The sequence below is a fragment of the Dermacentor variabilis genome, chromosome 3 (assembly GCF_050947875.1).
Source record: "Dermacentor variabilis isolate Ectoservices chromosome 3, ASM5094787v1, whole genome shotgun sequence".
In the NCBI taxonomy this organism is placed as follows: Eukaryota; Metazoa; Arthropoda; class Arachnida; order Ixodida; family Ixodidae; genus Dermacentor; species Dermacentor variabilis.
Genome location: NC_134570.1, coordinates 66,971,482 through 66,994,819, shown reverse-complemented (window position 1 = coordinate 66,994,819; position 23,338 = coordinate 66,971,482). Strand labels below are relative to the sequence as shown.

At 43.7% G+C, this 23,338-nt stretch overlaps 2 protein-coding genes across 6 annotated transcripts in view; one reads left to right on the top strand and one right to left on the bottom strand.

The window, feature by feature from the left end:
• Positions 1–3,703, top strand: part of LOC142575800 (inositol polyphosphate 5-phosphatase K-like) — a 36,994-nt gene extending 33,291 nt beyond the window's left edge. The window contains exon 14 of one of the 2 annotated variants that reach the window (XM_075685459.1): positions 2,712–3,703. In XM_075685459.1, coding sequence (XP_075541574.1) covers positions 2,712–2,732 — 21 coding nt within the window. In that variant the 3' untranslated portion in view covers positions 2,733–3,703. Of the gene's footprint in view, positions 1–952; positions 1,082–2,711 lie in introns of those variants that run through there. The other variant, XM_075685458.1, reaches the window with a different exon arrangement.
• Positions 3,700–23,338, bottom strand: part of LOC142575802 (leucine-rich repeat and WD repeat-containing protein 1-like) — a 35,597-nt gene continuing 15,958 nt past the window's right edge. The window contains exons 9-16 of one of the 4 annotated variants that reach the window (XM_075685460.1): positions 21,774–21,849; positions 21,637–21,672; positions 19,664–19,801; positions 18,747–18,847; positions 11,828–11,995; positions 6,950–7,101; positions 3,884–3,988; positions 3,700–3,822 (exon numbers count right to left, since the gene is read on the bottom strand). In XM_075685460.1, coding sequence (XP_075541575.1) covers positions 3,893–3,988; positions 6,950–7,101; positions 11,828–11,995; positions 18,747–18,847; positions 19,664–19,801; positions 21,637–21,672; positions 21,774–21,849 — 767 coding nt within the window. In that variant the 3' untranslated portion in view covers positions 3,700–3,822; positions 3,884–3,892. Of the gene's footprint in view, positions 3,823–3,883; positions 3,989–6,949; positions 7,102–11,827; positions 11,996–18,714; positions 18,848–19,663; positions 19,802–21,636; positions 21,673–21,773; positions 21,850–23,338 lie in introns of those variants that run through there. The other 3 variants (XM_075685461.1, XM_075685462.1, XM_075685464.1) reach the window with 3 other exon arrangements.

Below are 23,338 nucleotides of genomic sequence, written 5' to 3'. Positions count from 1 at the left end.
TTAATAAAATTGGTAGAACAAACAGGCTGAAATATGGTCCGTTATGTCCGAAAGTCTGTACGCGGGTCCATTGTAACAAGTGTAGACTGTACTAAAGCACTGCTTGCAATAATATTGACGCCTTAGATGTTCTTGAGCATTATTGTATCGCTTAAGCTTGACTTAATATTTGGCTTTAGTGTCCCTTTAAAAGCTGATAAATAGTTATGCGGTATTTTTATTTGCTCTGAAACACTGGCTGTGTTAAGTAAGGATTCCTGTTCTTTCATTGTTCCTTTCTTATCACCCCAATCACAGCAAGTGTCCTGTACCAGCAATAACAAAGGCCAATACCGATTATAATGGCACCTGCCTACTGATAGTGATAATAACGGTAATGGTACTTATAATTATGGCAGCTGCCATTACTTGTGCGTGCCCGTATAACCACAGACTCGGTTGAGAAATGCTCTTGTGAGAACAAAGAGGGTTAATCGAGGGGCCCGATTTTTATTAGTCCTATCATAAGAAGCCAACAAACACCGACACCAAGGACAACATAGGGGAAATGATTTGTGCTTAATAAATGAAATGAAAGTCTGTGAGTGGTGGTGCTGGCTAACACTCCCACGGTTCTACTAGGAAACATAAATACCCAAGAAAGTGCGTGGGGAAACGGCGCCGCAGTAGCTCAATTCGTAGAGCATCGCATGCGAAATGCGAAGGTTGTGGGATCGTTCCCCATCTGCGGCATATTGCTTTTTTTTTTCATCTACTTTCATTTCCATTAATTTATCAATTATTTATTTCATTTATTAAGCACAAGTAATTTCCCCTATGTTGTCCTTGGTGTCAGCATTTGTTGGCTTATGACTTGTCAGAACAGCGGCACTAAAATTCTCAACTTTTGCTTGTTTTAGCTTATACCTTTCTTTAATTTTTTTTCCCTGTTCGTGCTGCATGGGCTGTACAGTTCATAAACAATGTTGACATTGACACTGTGCATAAGAGTGAGTACAAACAGTTACCTGCCTTAGCATGCTGTTGCATGTCAGGGCGGTTTGCTGTTTTCAAGACGTCCTGTTAAACCACAATATAAAACAAATGAGCTGTTTTAGGACAGTGTTTTCAATGGGTTCAGTTAATACAGTATGTAGTGCTGCAATGGCAAACATGGAAAGAACGAATGCAGCTAATATCGCTGCATAGCTAACATTAAATTACTGTCTGTGGGTGCTATGTTGAGAAAAGCTTTGCAGCTCAATATGTGTCATTACATTTTGAGAAAGGTGCATTACCCAGTAGTAACATGGTGTCATTAAAGGGACACTAAAGAGAAAAGCATGTTGAGCTGAACCAAGTAAGCTACACTTCTGAAATTCCAAAACGGCCCATCCTACCTTCAGAAGAAGCATAAAAAGCTGGAAAAGGCAGTAGGATCATACGGATGGTGACGTCGCCTTGAAATTTCCGCACCATCGCCGTGAAGTCATTGGTGTTGATGGCACCTTAATTATTGGGCCTAGTTAATATTTTATCAGTAAAGATGGACTACAGTGCATTCTAAAGTAGCCAAAAACTAAACATTGCATGTTTTGAGAACTTTTACCATGTCACAATGGCCCAAATATGAGAAAAATACTTCAATATCCACGATGTTGCACTGATGTACTGGCACAGGCATATTGGCGTGAAATTTAAGAAAAAGCGTGTGGCCTTCGTTTTTCTCTTCTAGGAATAAACCTGACAAATACAAAATAAATGAATTTAGTGTTCCTCTTTACTGCCCCTTTAAGAATTAGGACATGGGCCATGGGTGGTATTCGCAAGCGTTCATTTTCGAAGATGCTATATCTCTTTTGCAAGATTTCGTGTGACTCGGCACCAGATGCATCGAAGTATATGGCCAACAGCATTCCTTGCGTCGTGTGAAAATAATGAGCTTGCCAGAAACGCTGTTGGCTGTAAACGCATAAGCATTCTATGCCAAATCATGCGAAAGTGATAGTATCTCCGAAAGATAAATATATCTTTTGGGGGAGAAAAATAATTAAAACCATAATCACTAGCCATATTGCCACATCCTCCTTTGTGTGATGCACCCGGCACTGCATGCCTTTGTCACGTCTCTCTCCCTTCCATCCGCTCACTGATATTGGAAGGAAGACTGAAGAGGGGCAACTAAGGTGTGCAAAGCGGGGTGCGTGGCACGAGAAAGAGCGAGGTGAAGCGGCTTACATTTTCTTTTCTTTTCCTGGATTTCATGTACCTTTTATTTTTGACACTGGCACCCAGATCTAATTGTGATAGCCAATAATGCGGCAGTGGAATATCGTAGTAAACGGTTTATACGATCATAGAACACACACATTCATTGTTACATCCTGGTAGTGTTAAAACTACTACTATGCTATGAGTGGGTTCGACTATGCTTTTTCCTGTATAAATGTTTGAATGTTTGTTTTCTCTGCTTTTTTCATGCAACCCAGTTATAACAATTATTGGTCATAACAATAGGGTTTTCATGGCACTTGAACATTGTTGTAAGTGGGTTCGACTTATAACAGGGAAACTTAACACTGTAACTAACACTGAACATTAGCATTTCTCATCTAAAGCACTGTGCACATATGCTCGTAAGGTACCCAAGAATGTGCCTGCATGTTTTCGTTTTTTCTTGATCTTATAAATAACTGATTCTCATTCCTTGTTTCTCTTGCTTTCTTCTGCAGATTAAGGCAGCTGTCAGCTGAAGACTTCACATGGGTGGCTGCCACTCCAAATGTAAATAGGATTAGCAATAGACTGATTGCGGTAGGATTAGTGTATGTTAATGTTAATAATTCTCAAATATAATTCGCGGAATAGACCATCTCTACTGGTAACGAGTGGCGGAAGAGAACTCTGCCTAGACTCGTGTATCTCATGACGACCTGTGCTTTGCACAAAACTGGTACATACTCTGCGATAGCTGTGCTCTCTTTGATAAAATTATGCACGGCTGTCGGCATGCACGGGGAGGTCGCATATGCAACACCATGTTCATAAAGACTCACTACTGTCACTTAGAGGTATGTCGCCCCATTTCAATTTTTTTTGTACGGGAACAACTCAGCTTAGACAGAAAGGTTATATTTTCGTACAGTGTGACTGTCTGCTCCCCATGCGTTACTAGCTTATGCTACTGATGTCCATGTTCAATGTTGGATTTGAGGCCTTCTGTGAACTGTTGTTTGCATTGACCTGCACACAAAAGTCTCCTTAAAATTTGAGCCAGGTGCCTAACAGTGTAGTATTGTTGACATCAATGGATCGAATTTTTTTGTATATCATTTTGTTATTAGTAGAAGTATCATACTTAGTCGTGACCCAGGAGTTCTTGTGATACCAATCCCAACAGTTTTTGTGATATTGATCAAGCTCACTCTGCTGTGCCTTGAGCACAGGCTGTAGGCGAGGGAAAGCAAGCGGCAAGAGCTGGATTTTTATGGCCAAAAGTACTAAAGAAGTGCAATGCTTACATTTACCTGTAGGCTGTTTGTTTAATGTATGAATACTCGATCTCTCTCTGCATTTATTCATTCCATGATGTTGTTTCGGAGGACGTATGTATTAACTGCGGTACAAATGGTTATTTTTTCGTGCGAAGCACGTGCAATATTCCTCTTTTGCAAGGTATTGTTTTTCCTTGTTCAAGAAAATAAAGCAAGCAAGCCAAAATGTCTGCATGATGTGCTGTTTTATTTTTGTTCAATGACTAAAAGAGAATATGATGTGCTGGATAAAATCTTGATTTCACCATCTGATGCAAGATCTGGTGACAGTGGAATCTCCTGCTAAAATCTGAAACAAAATTGAGACCTCTCGTCTATGCACGCACCACTTCAAGCAAAACAGGTCTTACCATGGTGATCTATCGTGTGATCCTCCATATGCACACAATGTTGATATCTGTGCATGCTATCATGTAGTCCCCATCAGGACTTAGCCTTACTGAATTCGTATTAACCTGAAAATATAAACGAAAATGTGGTCAGATTTTTCACATCAAATATGTAATGAGTATCAGTGTAAATAGCAAACTAACAAACTTTAATAACAAAAACTGAACACCCATACACTATGAAGCCATAGAATGTTAATTATATTTTGCAAGGGCTGCTGTTGTGGCATTGAAAATACCAACACCCATGCCTGACTGTTGAATATGTTATCCCACAAGTCTTTCAGATAAAAAGTAACATATATGTACGTGAAAGACACGATGCAAGCTTGGTTTGTCGTTCCCGTATTTAAAATATGTACAGTCATATCTTTTGAAGTTTAGGTACACTGCACACATCTGGCATATTCAAGTTATTGTTTGAGAGCACACTTTGGACCAGTCAATGAATGTAATAAAGAAAAAAAAGAAAAGCTTTACAGCTCTATTACGAGAATAACCAGGTGTGGAAGTGATGTGATCCTGCTTCCTTGTCAATGGAGCCCGCTCTGCCTAGCAGTTGCGGGGATGCACACGACTCTTGCGCGTCCCCTCTTCGAGAGAAGGAGCTAATTCAACTAATCAAGGCTTTTGTCTTAAGCAAAATCACCTTCGCACTACCGTATTAGACAGGAAGAGGATACTGTGAATTGCTTGATTCGCAAGATACACAAAGTCGCTCTTGGTGTTCCAATTAGAGCATCCACACAAAGGGTGATGGCCACCGCCACACTAAATACCCTTCAAGAATTAACCGAAGCCCATCTATCATCACAATACCATAGACTCGCCACCACTGAAGCTGGGCGTGAGATCCTGAGACAACTTTATCATGCTCCACCATTCAACGAGAGTAGGCGACATCAACTTCCTCCGAACATACACGGCCAATACCACATCCAGCCCCTACCCAGAAACATGCACCCCGAATTTCACGTCAAACGCCGCAAACATCGAGCCAAGGCGCTACAACGCAGCTATGGACAGGCTGAAGGAGTGTACTATGTGGACGCTGCAGCCTACACCCCTCAACATCGTTATGCTATAACAGTCGTAAACAACCAGGGCAACACTGTTTGTTCAGCATCAGTCAAGACCACCTCGGCGGGTGACGCGGAAGAGGCCGCCATTGCACTTGCATCGGGGCTACCCAATTGCGACGTCATTATTAGTGACTCTAAGACTGCTATCCGGAACTTCAGTAACGGCTACATTAACAACCTCGCGCACTCTCTGCTTGTAGCTCACCCACCAGAAAAAGACATCGCTCTCGTATGGGCTCCAGCACATCAAGGACTCCATGGCAACGAAATGGCTCATGCCACTGCTCGAGGATTCACGGACCGAGTAGCCGCAAATATGGGCCTAACTCTAAAACCCAATGACTCCCAACAACACACCAATAAAGACACACTCGTCACATTCCATGAAATTTGCACACATTACAGAAACCAACGCCTATTGTATCCACCTCTCTCTGTGTCTAGAACGCGCCAGAGAGAAATACTGTGGCGACAACTACAAACTCGCACTTTTCTTACCCCGCACATCTTGCACTTTCCCGCCACATACCCGACACCCAAGTGTCGCTTTTGCCCTGTCCCCATAGCAGATCTCTCCCATATCATGTGGCAATGCCCCATCAAAACTCCCCCCCGCAAGCTCAAACCATTAATTAGTAGCGAGGAGCTGTGGGAGACTGCCCTGCGCAGCTCCGATCCCACCCTACAGGACTGAGTCCTGAGGTGGGCTGAGGAGGTAGCAGAGGCCTACCACGACTGGTAGACGGACTTCTAGCCACATAATGTGGTGATGGACGCCTGCTGGGACTGGAGTACTTAGACCTCCCTCTCTCCCCCCCGGCTCCTCCCCTTTCTTAAAAGGGGAATAAAGTTCATTCATTCATTCATTCATTGTGCGTCCCCTGATATGTTGTTTTCCCACATGCTCCAGTCTCCTGTAATCCGACTTCGTCGCATGGCTTTACAGCTGCGGTTGGTCTGCTTGCAGGGTAGTACAAGAGATGGAGCAAGTGTTGCGCTGCTAGCACCACCTAACGATGGGGTTAGTCGGGCGCGACAGGCAGTAGGCTCTTCCTCTTTGGCTCGGGGTCTGTAAGCGGCACGAACGTTCTGCGCGTGCGCCAATCCATGCTTCTACGAGACCTTCTCGCTAGACCTTGTTTGAAAGTGCCACCATTTGCGATACCATATGTGTGAACGACCAGGCGTTGGTGTCCAGCATGGGGCGGACATATTCGCTCACTATCCGGTCGCGGTGAGTCGGGCTTCCTCGATTTGTCACGCACCCATCGGCATGTTTTGTGGATAGCAATTTGTCTAGCAAGCATTAGTGCATAAATGACACAATAAATGCCCTTGCACTACCGTGTTTGTCATTCTTTTGTCCCACAGTAATACTTAATACACAAAGTAATACTTCGTTCTCAGTAATACTAATACTCGGTAATACTCTGCATGATGTCTGTAGCGCTGCCAGAGTGCTCTGAAACAACAACCCAAATATGGCATTAGCAAGTGATAAGGCTGGATAAGGTGTGTAATTTGATATACAGTTGGTCTTGAAATGCAGCATCAACATAACTGTGGTGTTACCAGGATCAAAATTTGCTTACACCGTGCAGCGATAAGGCATGCGCATAAAAAAATGAACAAATGCTATGCGAGTTTCGTCTGGCTGCGCTTGTGTTTGAAATTTTCAGTGATCATGGGAGCGTAGTAAGCCAATCTATCATGACGTCATGATGCATCCAACTCCTGTGTACCAAAACAAACTTGTTCATAAAAACAAGTATTATAGTAAATTATCTAGAACACTCTAACGCTTGCCAGTGTGCTTTCTTTTTATTGGACTTTCCTTGAATAAAAAAAAATGAAGATAAAGAGTTGTTCAGAACAGCTTTAGATTGGCACTGACTGCAAGCAGAAAATGTGTCAGAATTGCTAATTAACGCTTTATATATTATACCTTTCCATTCTTTTTTGTCACGGAGACTTGATCACTGCACGCAAGTTTATCAGGCCATGCAAGCTTGGCCATGGGCTTCACCAATGTTGCCCCCTTTTTTCCAATGTTGTACAGCCAGATGGTCCCAGTGTCGTCACCGCAGGCTATAACATCTTGGCAGAGAGAGAGGGGTACAAGCTTTAATGATATGCTGGAAATATAGCCTCGCTGATTGCATGGCATGCTACTCTAGGTGACAAGTGATAATTATGATATACACAGTGATCACATTAACACACAACACCCATGCTTGGCTGTTGAACCCTTTGCATCTTTCAGATAAAAAGTACTCTGCTGATTCTATCTTGTAATTTTGGCACATCAGCCCACCACAAGATGTGTGCTGCAAGTGTGGTACCCCACTTAGCATGACCAAGTTGGACTTGTTGCTTGTTTCATAGAGTGATTGCGCTTTTCACCTAAAGTCAGTGGTGTGGCTCACGCACAGTTAAACCTTGATATAAAAAACTTCAACATAATGAAATTTTCAATATAACGAAGTGTAACTACCTGTATAACTTACAACAATATAACTATAAGTAACTTTCTATATAACTTATAACTACATAACTTTCTACAAATTCTTGTCCATAGAACATTATGTATGTTTAGAACCTTAATATAGTAAAAACTTGTTAATTCGAATTCCATGGGGATGCTACGAAAATTTGAATTATACAAAATTCGAACTAATGAAAGTCAGGAAAAATTGCTCAGTTAAGGCGCGCATATAGTGCAACGTAGCGTGAGCGCGCACATGCTACGTCACACTGGCGAGAACAATGTCTATAGTTCAACACACTGGCACAGCCAACAGGGTGCAACATGCCTGCCATCAAGATGGTTTTTGCTCCATCTGTGTGTTCGTCTCGCCGACTCTCAATGCATGCACGGGAAAAAAAGAAAGGTGCCCGCCCCACTTTGCCGACTGTTGCAGACAGCCGTTCAAAGCAGCACACGGGTTGGGGATCGTTCTGCACATGCTCCAAAGAGAGCATCCGACAGCGCGCACCTCGAAGTATAGATGGGACGACGTTTCGCCTGACGCAGTGCAAGCAGCATAGCTTGACTGGCCGCAAGCGACGCTTGCCGAAAACATTTGACTATAAAAGCGCCTTCGAGTTGCTGTGAGAGAAGTGGTTTGTGTTGAGAAAGGAAAGGTTAGCGCTATCTTCTGCAGTCCTCGAAGGAGCATGGCTCAGCGTCAACAGGGAGAGGCAAGCAGGAGAAAATGGAGGTAGGAGAGAAGAAGCGCTGCCGACGCTCGCCACGGGAACAAAAGCTGTGCTCTAAAATGCACTCGCGTAACGCACAACCTGCTACGATTAAAGGCGTGAGTAGTGCTCCCTAAAGGGCTGCAGAAAATAGTGCCTGTTCCTCTTCACAATCACACACTCACTCTCTCTCTGCTGCAGCGTTAGTCTCCTTCGTACTCTTGTAGCTGCACCGGCTGCACGCCGCTGGATTATACCGTATGTATAGGTGGCGACCAAAGAAGTATCCTGATGCTTTCCTTTGAGTAACAACCACGAATCTTGAAGGCGATGCTTTTTGGTACTGCGAGCCCCGATAAACGTCACGGCTGCCATGGTGTCCGAGGTGCTCTGCCGCTTCTTCTCGGCAGAACACCTCGTAGAGAAAGTGCATAGCCTCCAATATATAACATGAAAAAAAAAAGAATAATAAATAAATAAATAAATAACCATGCAGCGCCGCATCCGCGTTGTGAGAGAGGGAGAGAACCAACTTGCAACAGAGGCATTGGCCCTGCCTGGCTAGGTGCAAACACATCTCTCTCCAGTCTGGCTTAAACAAAGGGCCGCAGATGGAACGAGCAAAGCTGCGCGGTCCACGCAGCGACACCAGCATCGCCAATGTTCTCTTGCGCACTCCCCATCTACGATGACGCGGAGTTCGAATTATTGGTGGCAGTGTGGATTTTAGTGTGAATTAGCAGGATGCGTTACATATTGCTTTAAATATATTGTTGGATGGACTGTGGCGGCTACCTTGAATTATACAAAATTTTTGAATTAAGTTGGGAAATAATGAGCTTTTACTGTATAACGAAGTGTGTTCATACACAATTTCAATGTAACAAAACTTCTCTGCCGTCACAAGGGATAGAGACAATAAATGGAAGCTTGTGCAGTTGCAGATGGTCAAATGGCTGAATTACAAGCTGCTGCTTGTGGACGCACCTCTAAAATTGCGCTGCGACCAAAAACGACAATCGAATCAGAACAGCATCCTGTTGGGTGTAAAGTACAAGTCCAATAATATATTGCGCTCCACGCACTGTATTTCACTCGCTTTGGGTGCAAGTGAAAGCATGCGATGGTGAGCTGAGAAGGATGGTGGCTTGATGAGTGCCATTTTCTCACACTAGCAAGGGGAAAGGGGGGAGTGGAGCAAGCTTGCAGTAACCCGATGAAGCACTTGTTAAGGGAGGGGGGAGACAAGCGCAGACTGGCGTGTGTTTCCTTTTCCAGCGCAGCCGTGGCTGCACATGTCTGTCAGTGTGCCCCATTTGAGAGGTAATCTGCCCCGTGTGCAAAGAGTAGGCGTGCCGAGATGGTGCGGCATCATGTGTGCTGTTAAATGCACATTTAGACTGGATGTTGCGTAGTTTCAGAGACATGTTGAAGTGAGAGGCAGACGAAGCATTCACTCCCTGCTTCAGGCGCTTTTCATGATAGTGTTGTCCCACTGTGGGCGACATTATCAGCCACGGGGGTGGAGTGGACGTGAAAGCGCGGCTGGCTTCGGCTTTGTACTGCTGATGTGAAGATGGCGTCAACATGGCATGAAACCTTATCTTTTGTCGCCATTTCTGAAGTTCAACAAAATGAATTTCTTTCTCATTCAAATTTGGTTTTTTCGACTGCCTGGTAATTTGGAAGATTTTGTGGCGCCTCCCATGTAAGAAAAATCCATCGGAAACCACTTATTTGTATAAAAGGCTGAATTTCAATATGACAAAGCAAACTGCTGATTTTCAATTTTAACAACTTCGTTATCTCTAGCTTTAACGGGGTTATGCCATAGTGCTTTAAAAGAAGCAGAACGATGTCGGCAAGCGTGTGAAATCCTGTTAGGTGGACACAGTTCTATGAAGCTGTCCCAAATGGTGCGTAAGCAGATGTGCCATATATACGAGGTGTTTTTTCTAGCTACACCAATTTTTTGAAAATTGCCTTTGGCAAGACAGCACAATCCTAACCTTTGAACTAAATTACTCGACGAGGCGGCCATTACTTCAATGAGAAATCAGAACACTTAATTGAATAATTAGCAATTGCACTAATTAACATTTTATGGACAAATTCTCAGGACAATGCCAGTCTTGAGATATATTCTAAGTGTCCGACGAAATGCATTGGCATTCCTTTTCTTTCATGCTTCAATACATAAAAAGTGTTTTTTTTTTAAGAGAGTAAGTGGCACAACAGTGTACTTTACCGTAAGTTTGACAGCACATATCTCGAAACCGGTGGCATCCCCATAATTATTTCCAAGTTGATATGCCTTACATACTCACTAGCTACAATTCATAGATTGAAATATGGGCCATAAGGACATTGATTACAAAATTAATTAGTACATTATGTTAATTATTCAATTAAGCATTTCGATTTCTTGTAGAAGTAATGGTTGCCTCATTGAGTAATTGTGCCACCTGCCACAGGCAACTTTTTAAAATTTGGCGCAGGAAAAAACTAATAAAAACACCCTGTATAATATGACTCTTATGGCTGACATACCGAGTCATTTGTGCTCAAATTCTGCAACTATGTTTCATTTCACCATGCATGCAGTTTAATATTGCATTTGGGTACATCACCAGTGCACTTAGTTGGGCATGCATGTCATCTGCAGCAATACGAGACAAAAAATCCAATGTCACTGCAGTAAATGTCACTGCAGGGGAATGGCAGTGCCGTGTGGTGAGTGTTCACATAAAACACCGCCGAACAGGTGGTATGCTTTCACTTGTGTCGACAGGGCACCTGCCACGGCAAACAGTCGAGTTAAGTTCCACTGCAGCAACAAGCTGTTGCTGAACAGGATGTATAGAATCGTAGAGGCTTGTACAACCTCAACATGGAATACAGAACGTGGTTCATGGAATAGTGGCAAATGAAAGTTCTACCCTAAAGTGCCTGTTTTCTCAAAATAAATATATTTTACAGACTCTTATAAGCCAAGATAGATGACAGTGGCTGTTACAAAGCACACTGATGTACAACTACGTCTACAGCTTAGCATTGCCAAGCTGAGCTCGTTGCTTCCTTCACAGGATGATTGCACTTCTTACTTCCTAAAGTTGGGGGTGTGTCTCATACACAACGAAAACCTAAAGCAGAAATTTGGGGGGAGGGGATTTAGTTGTTTAATGTTGTGAGCACGGCTTAGCAATTAGCCCATTTCAATTCAGCAAGTCATAAAGAAAGCATCTATTATCTGGCATCAAGGATCCTCTGTGACCTTTCTTTGCCAATTTAATATGTAAAAGTAAGTCTGCATGAAATATGTTATGCAAGTGCTTTTGTAGCTAGTTGGAAGCAGTATAAGAGCCTTATGCTTGGCAACGTAAGATTAATAAAGGAATATTTCAGAATAACTGTGCAACCTTTGGCAGATAAACATAGTAGGCAATGAACAGCTACCAGTGTCACTTAAACTGTTTCACATTGTTGCCTGTTTAGAGCTGCCTTGTGCACCACGGTGCTGCAAAAGTGTTTTCAGGGCTTGCACAGAAGCCAGACAAGATCAGTGCTAAGTGCAGTAAGTATAGTGTTTCCCTATAAAAAGTGCCAAAGTAGTCCGGTTCCTCACCAGCCGTGGCTGATGGGTAGAAGTAGTCGACCTTGGTGTCACTCCAAAGAAATGTGCTCCTGTACTCCACTTTCACTTTCTGCAGCTTCTGGGAGAACTTTCTGATGGAAGCCACATTATTGGACAGCTTCCACATGCCAATCATGCCACTGTTGGAACACTTGCTGACTGGAAAAAAGTGAAAGTGTGCTGCGAATCATTTGTTACAGTCATACCCCCGCACCTCAAGACTGTATTAAACAACGCACAATCTAGCTCTAGCCAGCACGGTTTTATGTGGGTGCAGCAGTATGGTCACGCTGAAATATATACTATATAGTTGGTTAAAGAAGCTGATGCTCTACGTAAACTGGAAAATGGGCATGTACACGTCCATCTGCCTCAGGTATAACAATATACGTCAGGGCCTATTCATCGTGGCAAGTCAACCAGTGCACCTTCCCCAAATAGCTTGTGGTGAAGGTGAAAGTAACTACCAAAGCACTGTGGCTTGTAAGACTTCACGATGACAAATGGCAGCCGCTGGTCACTGCTGTCCATGTTTTTGCACAACAGGACGGTAACGCGAAGCTCACTGTGTTTTCCACGAGCACAAGTGTCTCATTTAAAGGCACGGGCCTTTGACAGCAGCATCTGGTAGAAGAGTGCAGTCTTGTCGCTATGGTGGACTCGTGGCGGCACCTCGCGGCGGCCGCGGTATCTATGCCAGGTAGCTGACTGCACCTTGATGCCAGCTGTCAGCCAATAGCAGCCATATAAGGGAATGACGAAATAGTGCATCTGATGACGAAATAGTGCATCTAGAAGAGAGTGAGGACAGGGCCTTCTGTTGAAAAGAGAGCGTTTGAGAGAAAGGTGATTTGCTTGCAAGCACCGCGTACCGCGTACAACTTCAAAACTTGGCTGAGATGTTCACAGCAGCGTATGCTACCCACTGACTACGTTATTTCACCAAGCCCGAGGAGTGGTTCAGGGCCCTTTTAAACCAGTGCAGCCACCTATTGCCCAGGCCGAAATCGAGAAAGTCCAAGAGGGAAGCAAAGCTTCTTGCCTTGGAAAGCATCAGCGGTTCACTGATGGGAATGTCAACAAACCACTTAATCAACGCATCTTCAACATCCGCGTAGGTCATTTTCCAATGGTGCTTTCTTGTCGTCTTGTCAGCACTAATACTTGCACTTAAAATCTTGTCTTGTCTTTGGCTATTGTCGAAATGGTCTAACTTTAGAGGCCGTATTTCTTCACCGAGTGACAGCTCTCTGCTCATGGAGCAAGTTAATTAAGAATAGCTTTCTTCATTGCGACGCTGACAGCCTCTTTTTTCGCAGTTGAAGTTGAACACTGTGCACAGTCCACCATCACACTAGGTGGATTTGAAGCTCTCCGAATTTTGCGATGCAGCCGCATTGGAGCCTCCAATTCTTCACAAAATTATAAAAAGCACTGACGAGGCTAGTGCAAACCAAATGCACTAAGAAAGTAACAAATGTACAAACGAGCAACGCGTCAACTGCACACTGCCTGCTCTCGGTAGCAGTGCACAATGTGGAACACAGATTGGGTAATCAATGCATGCCACACGACTGGCTGGGAACCACTAGACAGTGCCAACACGCCGTCGTCATGCGGTTCCAGTGCTTCATTTTTTATCGCTTCTTTCCTGCAATGGGTGGGGAGGGGAGAGTGAAGGAAAGGGGGAGGTCGTGTGTCATGATGCTGGGAAGCTGTCTTCTATCGCCATGCCTCAGAAAGTGCAAATTCTTAAATAGTGTGGTCGATTTTACAGCATGTCCACGTTCATTTTAACCGAGCTGTGCAGCCACTGTTGTTCATTGTATCTGAGATGCAGTGCCATTGCCATAATACATATTTTGACGATAGCACCATCCTCGTTTGTAATAACCGAGCGTTTGCTTAACTGCGGCCATTATAGGTGGGCTCGACTAGGAATAGTTGTGGGATTTGCATAAAACCTTGATACCAAGTGTCCAGACGTTGAATAATCAAATAAAGGTTGGTTCTTTACTTGCAAGATAGGAAACATGTTTATTACCAAAGTCAGTTTATTTTCACAGTTCCGTTCTTCAGATATTTTCATGCAAAAATACAAGTTCAAGATTTCTTGCAAACACAGCAGCACAGAAAATTTGCTTACATGCTCTTGCTAACTTTTGTGCTACAGTCTCAAATTTTACAGTAATTTTATATAGTAATTGAGGCCACGGGAGCATTTCACATTTGCTCAGTAAACATACAGATGAACTTGGTAGGCATGCTCATCACTTCTGCGGTCTTCAGTCTAGCCTGCATGCATTATCTGGGGCCTGGTGATCACTGATGAGCGGCAAACTTCCCACGACAGTTTGCCCTCCACCGCTGCACCTGCCTTGGCTGTTAGGCCTGGCCAGATCTATTTCGCTGGATGTCGGCCATTAAAGTTACGGCTGAGTGCTGTGTCGATGCAAATCTATATACAGCAGTGGCAAGGGGGCCACACTGTCGTGAAACCACCTTTAGGGCAAAGTTCTCCACCATCAGCGTTGCCGAAGAGGTGGGGAACAGAGTTGCTGGCTGAAGATTATGCCATTGGCGATTTGTGCATTGGTGAATGCAGACTGTTTTTACAAAGATTTGGGCGTTGCATGCAGTTATTTCTGCCGGTTATGCACATGGCTTTTTTTTTTTTTCTTTCTGAGGTGTTGCAATTGGTGGTACGGCTTATACACGGAAAAAAGATGTACAGTAGAACTTCGTTGATACATTCCCGTTGCAAACATTTTTCCGGCACCAACGCTTGCAATCGAGAACACAAAAAATAACCCAATAGAGCTACGCTAATTTTTTACCCGTTCATAAGTTCCTGGAAAACACTATTTTTCGGCACCAACGTTCAGTACGTTGCCAAACTGCGATTGATGACACGACGTTTTCCGGTCACTAGGTCCCACGTAAACAAAAAAATGCGTGAGGCGCATGCGATCGAGAACAGTATATAGCTGCCTGCCACGGCAGCTTCACTGCAATACTCGCCTGGCCACCTCACATGAAAATGCCGGCATGCTCAATTTCTCATTTCAGTACCAGCAAATCATTTCCGGGGTTGTCGCACGCGACATTTGCAGCTGTTACCACCAATCCTATTGTGATAAGCATCTTCGCCTATCTTTTCCAGAGTGCGCTGCTATCGGACGCATATTGAACGTTTCCAATACGCGATAACCGAAACAGGCTGCCGTTCCCTGCTGCAGACTGCGATCGTATATGTTTTTCAGACGCTAGATCCCGTGTGAACAAGAAAAGGTGCGAGGCACGCGTGATCCAGAACACTATACAGTGGAAGCCACTTATAACAATATTCAAGTGCCAAGAAAATTACATTGTTTTAACCGATAATTGTTATAACCGGGTTGCATGAAAAAAAAATCAAGATCAGGGATGACGGAGCTGTTCCAAGAAAATTATAATGGCGGGAAGGCCTGTTCTCATCTCCACCACCTTCTGATTGTGTTAACTCATTTAACTGTTTAACTCTGCTTCCTGCGTGCTCCAGTCGCACATTGTTAACAAGCCGCGGCTGTTGGCATTAAAGAGTGGCACTGTTATGACAAGTGCAAAGAGGCGTCACGGGTGGCAAGTGACATACGAGCCGCGCCGAGGCATCGCTTTGGTGGACCCAAAAGGTGCCTTTTAAAATGCGGGAAGGTTGCCACGGCAGAATCTCAGCTTGAGAAATCCAGAAGAAATGCTGGAGCGAGATCGCCACAAGTGTCTCGCTTGCACGAGAAAACCACATGTCCATCAGCCTTGCTTGCTTTATTCGAAGCTTGCCGACATCCTTCTCCAAGGCATTCAGGTGCTCCATGTAGCGAAGTGGAAGGTCCCTCGCGAAAACAAGCCCATGAGGGACTGAATCATCTACAGGGCCTCCCACGGGGACAATGTTCAGGCAGCCTGCCCTAAAACATCAGCGCTGCCGTCGTGGCCGTCACTGTCGCTATTCGATGCAAGCACGTTCGCAATGATCGCCTCATCGGTCAGAAGCATTTTGTTTCCAAATCTACAGCAGTGAGCTTTCTTTTCACCAGCAACGTCGTGCATTGCCGATGATCAGTGGGCAGACCAGCCATCTTCCGTCTCAGCGGCAAGTCAAACAAGGCTGAGAAACAATGTGGCCAGGAACGGCTTTGATGCACGGAACAAAGACAAGCATGAACAACTTAATCCATTAGCAGAATTGTACAGTATGAGGGCCTTAGAATAAAGAACCAACTGTGAGGGCCGAGTGAGCAATCTGGGAGCAGCAGCGGCAGCGTTGTCACTGGTTGTCAGTGCAGTTCGCACAGTCCATTCATGTTTAGGAGGGTGGCGCGGCGCAGAGCTATGGGCGCAGCCTATTCATGTGCGGAAGAGTGGAAGGGCAATGGCAGAGATGCGCACGAGGCTGGCGCGCATATCTAATGGAGAGAAGCGCGTGGCAGCAGTTGGGGGGCGGGCGATCATGCAGCGGCTCGCATTCCACTTTTTCTTCTTTCTTTTCAAGGATTTTGCATTCCATTAACTTTCAGCACGGACGCCCAGCAGCCAGACTTCATCATTATAACTAATAATGTGGCATGGGGACATTGTAGTAAGCGGGTTATTTTCCCATAGAAAACATACACAAATTGACAGTGCAGCAGGTTTTCATTGTTATAACCGATATGTTGTTAAAATCGGTATCGTAGTGGGTTTGACTGTGTGGCCACCCGTCTAAAATGAAAACGACGGCGCACACTTTCTTATTCCAGTACCAGCAAACCTCCGCCCAGGTCGTCGCATGCCACATTCACAGCTATCGCCACCAAACTTATTGCGATAGGCATCTTCACCTATCTGATTTACGTAGTGCCATTGGTAGCGTACTGCACGCTTTTAGTAGCAGTGCACTGCCAATGTGGGCATAAATTCTCGCTTCAGCGGCATTCGGCACCGTCCAGCAACTCAGTTTCTTTTCGGTTATCTGCTGCCTTCTTAAAATACCACACAATAGGAAAACAACAACACTAGAAAAGCTCTGCAAGGTTGGAGACCAAGTGAGCCGAATTGTCTGACATGTCTCCAACAAAAGAGGGGGATTACGAAGCAGGGATCCTGTGCAGCTAGCTCATGCTTTGGTAACCAGCCAAATTTTATATTCGGTCTCCTATCTCCATCTGCAGAAGCATGATGAAGACAAACATGAGGTTATCCTCTGCAAAGTGACGATAGGGTCTTTGACCTCCCTGTCGCAACTTCAAAAGCGAGACATCTCACTTTGGCAGTGGTGAACACCTTTCAGGAGCTCAAGGAAGCCCACTTCACCAGCCAACACACACGGCTAACTCAGACAAAGTCAGGACGGCATTTGCTGGACTTGGTCCACTTGAAACACAAATCTCACATTCAGAAGCGGGTCCAAGTGCCCAAACTCTAGAGATGTGCCATCAGAGTTCGACCCCTCGCCATAAAGATGAATAGGGAAGACCACAATGGTTGTCGCCAGGTGAGGGCAGACGCCTTGCAATGCCACTATGGCAATAAACATGGAGTCTTCTACGTGGATGTGGCCGGTCAATGCCACGGGGAGTGGTATACGGCAGCGGTCACCCACGAGGAAAAGCAAGTAGATGGGCTCACTTTCAAAGCCTCGGGCTCAACACAAGCAGAAGTAGCTATTGCCCCAGCTGCCTCTGATCCCCGATCTCAATATATCCTAATCGACTTGCTCGGGGCTTGTCTAAATTACGAAGCTGGTTGGGTCACCCCACCAGCGGAATGAATATTGCAGAACTATAGCAACGGGGAAGAGATTGTTGCTTCGTTGCAATCGTTGAATCGTTGCAATTGGTCGTTGCCTAGCCTGGACCCCGAGCCACCAGAGCCCAGTAGGGAATTAAGCGGCGAACACGGTAATCTGAGCAATCATCCACCGTGCGTCCCAGTTAGACCATGAGTACCTGGAACCCGAAGCCAGCTATCTTCTTACATTGAAAGACATCACAACCTATTACAAGAATAGGCATCGCCAATACCCAACACCTCCACAGTGGCTTGGCAAGGCTAATGAACGCATCTTGATCCAACTTTTCACTAACACTTTATTGTGCCCGGCAATCTTCAAACATTTCGACTGTTCCTTCACTGGCAACTGCCAATACTGTGGGGAGGTGGCTGACATCTACCACATGATTTGGGCTTGCCAACGCATCTCTTTCCCCCAACCCTAATCCAACCCGAGAGGAGTGGAAGGCGGCGCTGCTCGGTTTCTCAGACCTTCAGGCCCACAGGGCCTTGGTCCGGAGGGCTAAGCTGGTGGTGGGTACCAGTGGGTCCCAGAATAGGGACTCCACCCATTGTTTATAAAGGCTTTCAAGCAACAAAACCCACAGCTCGACACGTGTCGGCGTCTTATGCCGCAACAATCCGCACGACGCTTCGCATTACATAGATGTCAACAATAGTTGAGTCTGTCAATTCTTTTTTAGTTACTTCAGATCGTACGTTTTCCCGGTTCGTACGTTTTTTTTGCATGTTTTCTTTTTCCCAAAACATGAAGGAGGTTCTACTGTATAACTGTTCATTCTGAATACTTCGAAAACTTCTAATACTGCAATTTGAGCTAAAGAGAATATTGAATAGCATAAGATTCGCACAAGCTTAGTGTTAATGCAAGAATTCGTAACGACAACGGTGCATGACATAAGGAGGCTCAAACAACTTATCAGTACTAGCTGCTTTCTCTACTGGTTAAACATCTTGCGTTTACTGTAAACAGCGTCTGTATTGAGGTGATGCACGACTGCAACCCTGCCTGTACAAGCCAAACATGAAACAGGATCATTTTACAGAAATTTTACAAGTTTAAATACCTGCTTGAGCATCTCCCATATAAGACACGTACCGATCATGTCATCTTCGATCAGCACCAAGCCATCAACGACAGGCTCCTCTTCGATGGAGGCTCCATCTTTTGTTGGCAAGCAGAACTCAATGTTTGGTGACCTGCAAATGTTGTACACCCATGTAAGGTAAATGCCACGAATCAATTGCTCAAGGTACGAATCAATCAAGGTACGCATCAGAAGTCAGCAGTATTCGGCCTATGCATCACTAAATTCTAGTGATGGAAGCTCACTGTGTAAAATTTCGATACTTCCAAGTCTCATTCTCAAGAACATTTCAAAAGAAATAGGAACAGCAATATCAGAGGCTAAAGGAAAGGGGGGAGTGGGTGTTGTAATTGAGACTACATGCCTTATGGCGCTTTTCGCGTTCATGAGTGGTCACGCAACACAACGCCCAACTCGTAGTCACTCACGAACGTGAAAATCGCCGAAAGGCATTAGCATTGAAAAAGGCACTGCTACAAAGTATTGGCCCTTGTTAATTGAGATGTAGGCGTTCCATATGTAAAAGGCCTGTTTTTCCCATTCTCCACCCCTATTCCTTATGCTCGCCTCTAATATAGGGGAGAACATGATTGAAAAATATGATTTGCATACACAGAAAAGCAGAAGCACACTAGGAATAACATTCTCTCTCCTTCCATTATATGTAAGATCAGTATCTTTCCCTCACCAACAAGTTGTGCATGAATCCTCCCCCACCTCCCCCTTAACATTTCTTATAAAACCACCAAATTACAGGACCATGGCACTAGACTGCATGATTCATTCGTACACATGCATAGGATAAAAAGTGCAAACCTGCATTCTCCCTTCCTAATTCTAGATATCTGACAACATTAGGTCTATTATCATCTGCTCAAGTCTTTCTTTAGCCAGAACAAATTGGGAGCAAAGCATTTTAGGTACAAACCTGTCAACTTTCACAAGCGACTTTTGGTCAAACTTCCACCCGAACAGGCCACCATGGCAGGCAGCCAAGAGCAGCTCATTCTGAGTGCTGACACACAGTTGGAGGATCTCGCACTTTGGTCTCAGGGTGAGCAGGTTCCTAAACGAAAAGCAAACAATGCCAGGCTGTGCAAGTTTATCACGCATATCAACTTTCAGCAATGATGGGCTGCAGATCTAAGTCACGAAAAAAAAAGATATATATATATATGATTCACACAGCACACTACTTATTGCGCAAGGTGTGAAGAGTCTGTTTCCCTTAATCATAGCGTTGCTGCACTTATGATTACTGCAGTGAAATATAGTAATGCAAAAGAAAGAATGATGCAGTCATACTGTAGAATTTAACCATGGTTGTTAGAGATCTCACTTGTGCTCAAAGAAATCTAAATGAAAATTTTAAAAAATGCCCCTAGCTTGAATGCAGCATCATGGGAAAGTGAGTATACCTGCAAAGGCTATCATTCTACAATGGCTAGCACGGAAGTTTATTGTCACTTTTTATCAACACAGACCTTACAAAACCTATGTAAGTTGCAGGTACTGCACACTCACACTGTTTCAGATGATGATAAAAGGTGACATACATATTGTATAGGCAACTTGAGAGAAGAGACAGGAGCTACATAGTATTAAGCTTGAGAAGGTGCCACAAGGAAATGAAATTGGCGTAAGAAAACAGACCAATAAATCATTTAGAAATATTTTAAATGGACACTAAAGAACAACACTAAACCAGTTTTAGACCAGTAATGCAGTCTTTGAATAGTTTCTTCGTATTCACTTGGTGGAAAAGGATTGATTGAGAAAATGATGGCCAGGCTTCCCTCTTTCAAACTACGCGCCGAAACATCAGTGCCAGTGCATCAGTGCGACGTCACAAATTTCAAAATATTTGCTTATATGTATTCAAGCCATGTTGGCTAGAGGCGGGCGAATATCAGATTTTTCGAATACGAATAGTAACTATAAAATATTGAATAGTCAAATGAAGGTGCTTATATGTAGAGCTGAGATAATTATCTAGACATAATTAAGTACCATGCTTTTAGTGGCTAGAAAAAAAGACAGCTAACGATTAGGAACAGCTTGGACCAGTTTTAAACACAAGACAACTAATTGTCATATAAAGAAACTGCACAAATAGGCTCTCAACATCTTTCGCACTTGGTTGCAAACAAACTTTCTAAGGATGAAAGGCTGCTGTATGAGTAACTTTCCAAAAATGTTAATAGATGGTTGGGGGAAAAAAAAGGTCAGAAGTTGAGGAAAAAGAAAATGCTGCTGAAGGACTTGTGTGCTGTAAGCACATGCAAAAGGGCCTGTTGCAAGGAAAAACTCACCAGACAAAGCTCACTCAAAATATGTGGCTTGTTTTAAGTGTTTGGAAATGCCAAACAGTTCATTTTTTAATATGAATATGAAAAGTTACTGTTTAATATTCAATTCGGATTCAAAACTTCGAATATTCGCCTACCCATGATTTTGGCGCATGAAAAGTTTTTAAAACTTGTTAGGTTGATACTTTAGAATGAAACGCAGTGCTCCTTTACTGATAAACTGTTAACCAGATCCAAGCAGACATTGCCAAAGTTCGTGACATTGGGGCTGCCTGCTGCGGGAACTTTATGGTGATGTCGCCACCCGTCTTGTTGTTTTCACATTGTTTATGCCATGTCAAGTCTCCTCTCATGTTAAGAGCGGTCGCTTTACTATTGCAGAGGCATAATTTACTAATACTGTACTACAGCTTACCTTATGATAGGGATGAAACAGAAGAAGCATACCAAAGATAGGTTCTATGTTGGGGCAATATAAGAAAGGTATAAAACAGTGTACCCAGGCAGGTACCACATACGAATAAACACCAAGGTCAACCAGACATCTTAACCATTACACCTTGCCCAATTAGGTGAGATGGGAACCACCAACCGGATGAGAACAAAATCACTGTGCCACTGAATGTTTCTGCAGAAAGAGGAAAGGAGAGGCAAGGGAGGAAACAAAAGCAAGAGACAAGCAGTAAGAAAGATAAATTCAAGGAGAAAAATAAACACAAGGCAACATACACAATTTTAGTTTGGTAGCCAGGTGCTTTGGGCACGCCAATGTCCCATAGGTGAATGCTGTCATCAATGCTTCCACCTGGAGGCAATGACCACCAGGAGTTAATACATAGTTCGCTCAAAACGTGAGAATGAAAGAAAAAAATGAAGAAAAAGCTTCTCAAAGACACTCAAGTCTTTTAAAGCTAACAAGGCCAACTTATAAGGAACAGGTGGACATGTGAGTTCTCTCCTTTGCAGCCAAACTTTACTGTAATTGGACTTGCAAAAGGTAGGTGGACAAAAATAGAGCCAGGATCACACAATATCTAACATAATAGAACGGTATTATAACAGTAAGGTTATGGTTGTGCGACCATTCACCGTACTTGGAACATTATACGTAAAGTAACTCCAAAATACTAAATCAACCAACCGAATTCCTCTAAATATGAATTAAAGGTTCATTACTAGTCCATCGAAAAATGGCATGAGCAAAAAAGCATTGACAGCTTAACTGTTGTGGGTTGAGTCTTTTGCTTTGCACTGGCATATTCACAGGCAAGTGTGTATACCGGAGACTTAAGCTTTCAATGGCAACTGATATGAAAACTGTTCACTAAAAAAAAAAATGTCACTTGCCACATTAACATCTCTAGATATTGCTATGAGCTTGGAAATTATCAAACTGGTGGTTGCTCTGAGAACATGAGTGTTTAGCATGCCAAAGGACTACCAAGGTGGCTGGTGCTTGCTATTCAGTGGGCACCCTTCAAGACAGACACTCTCAAGTTTCATTCTGTAGAAGCTCAACAGTTCAGGTACCTTTACATAGTCACCAGAAATTAACCACAGCTCTGTTAAAGTGAACTAAAGTGACGTTAAAGTGTTAAAGTGATAAAATAAACTTTAACATTCATTTTGTGTTAACCTCAGAAGGGAGACATGAATAAGCTTCACTAATTTCATTGCCTACAAGGTGGCACGTTGGTTATTTTTTTAGAAGACATAGGAAGTCAACAAATCACACCTGCATTTACTAGTCTACAGGCGAAGTTTTACTACCCATTGAGTTACCATGACATTTTCTGGCACTTATCCAGATTGCAGGGTGACGCAAATTTGGAAAAAATTTAGGCTAACATACATAAAGTAAAATGCATTCTTTTTCGTGCTTACTCCAATGCTCTACCAAACTACGATGAATGATACGACTTTTTGAACCGTAGTGACTGACCTCACAGTGAGAGGAGTATGACCATAGTGTAATGTTGCGAAGACGGCGAATGAAATCTTAGTCTCTCAAGATCCTGGCTCATTACAGCCTGCAGTGCATGCAGCAACATTGCAGGAACAGCTAGTATCTCAGGAAATTTTGCCGGAAACGCACACATTTTGTGAGGTGTGCACATGCTATATTAAAGATTGTTTGCCTTTAGACACAGCATAGAAGCAGCTGCAAACTTGAAATAGCAGAAACCGACAGGCAACACATCGTTTTCAAATCACAGTGTCTTTTTCAATGACCCTGCTGCTGCTGATTTCACAAGCTTCAGGAGCACGCCTGCATAAACTTGATTGAAGCAAGT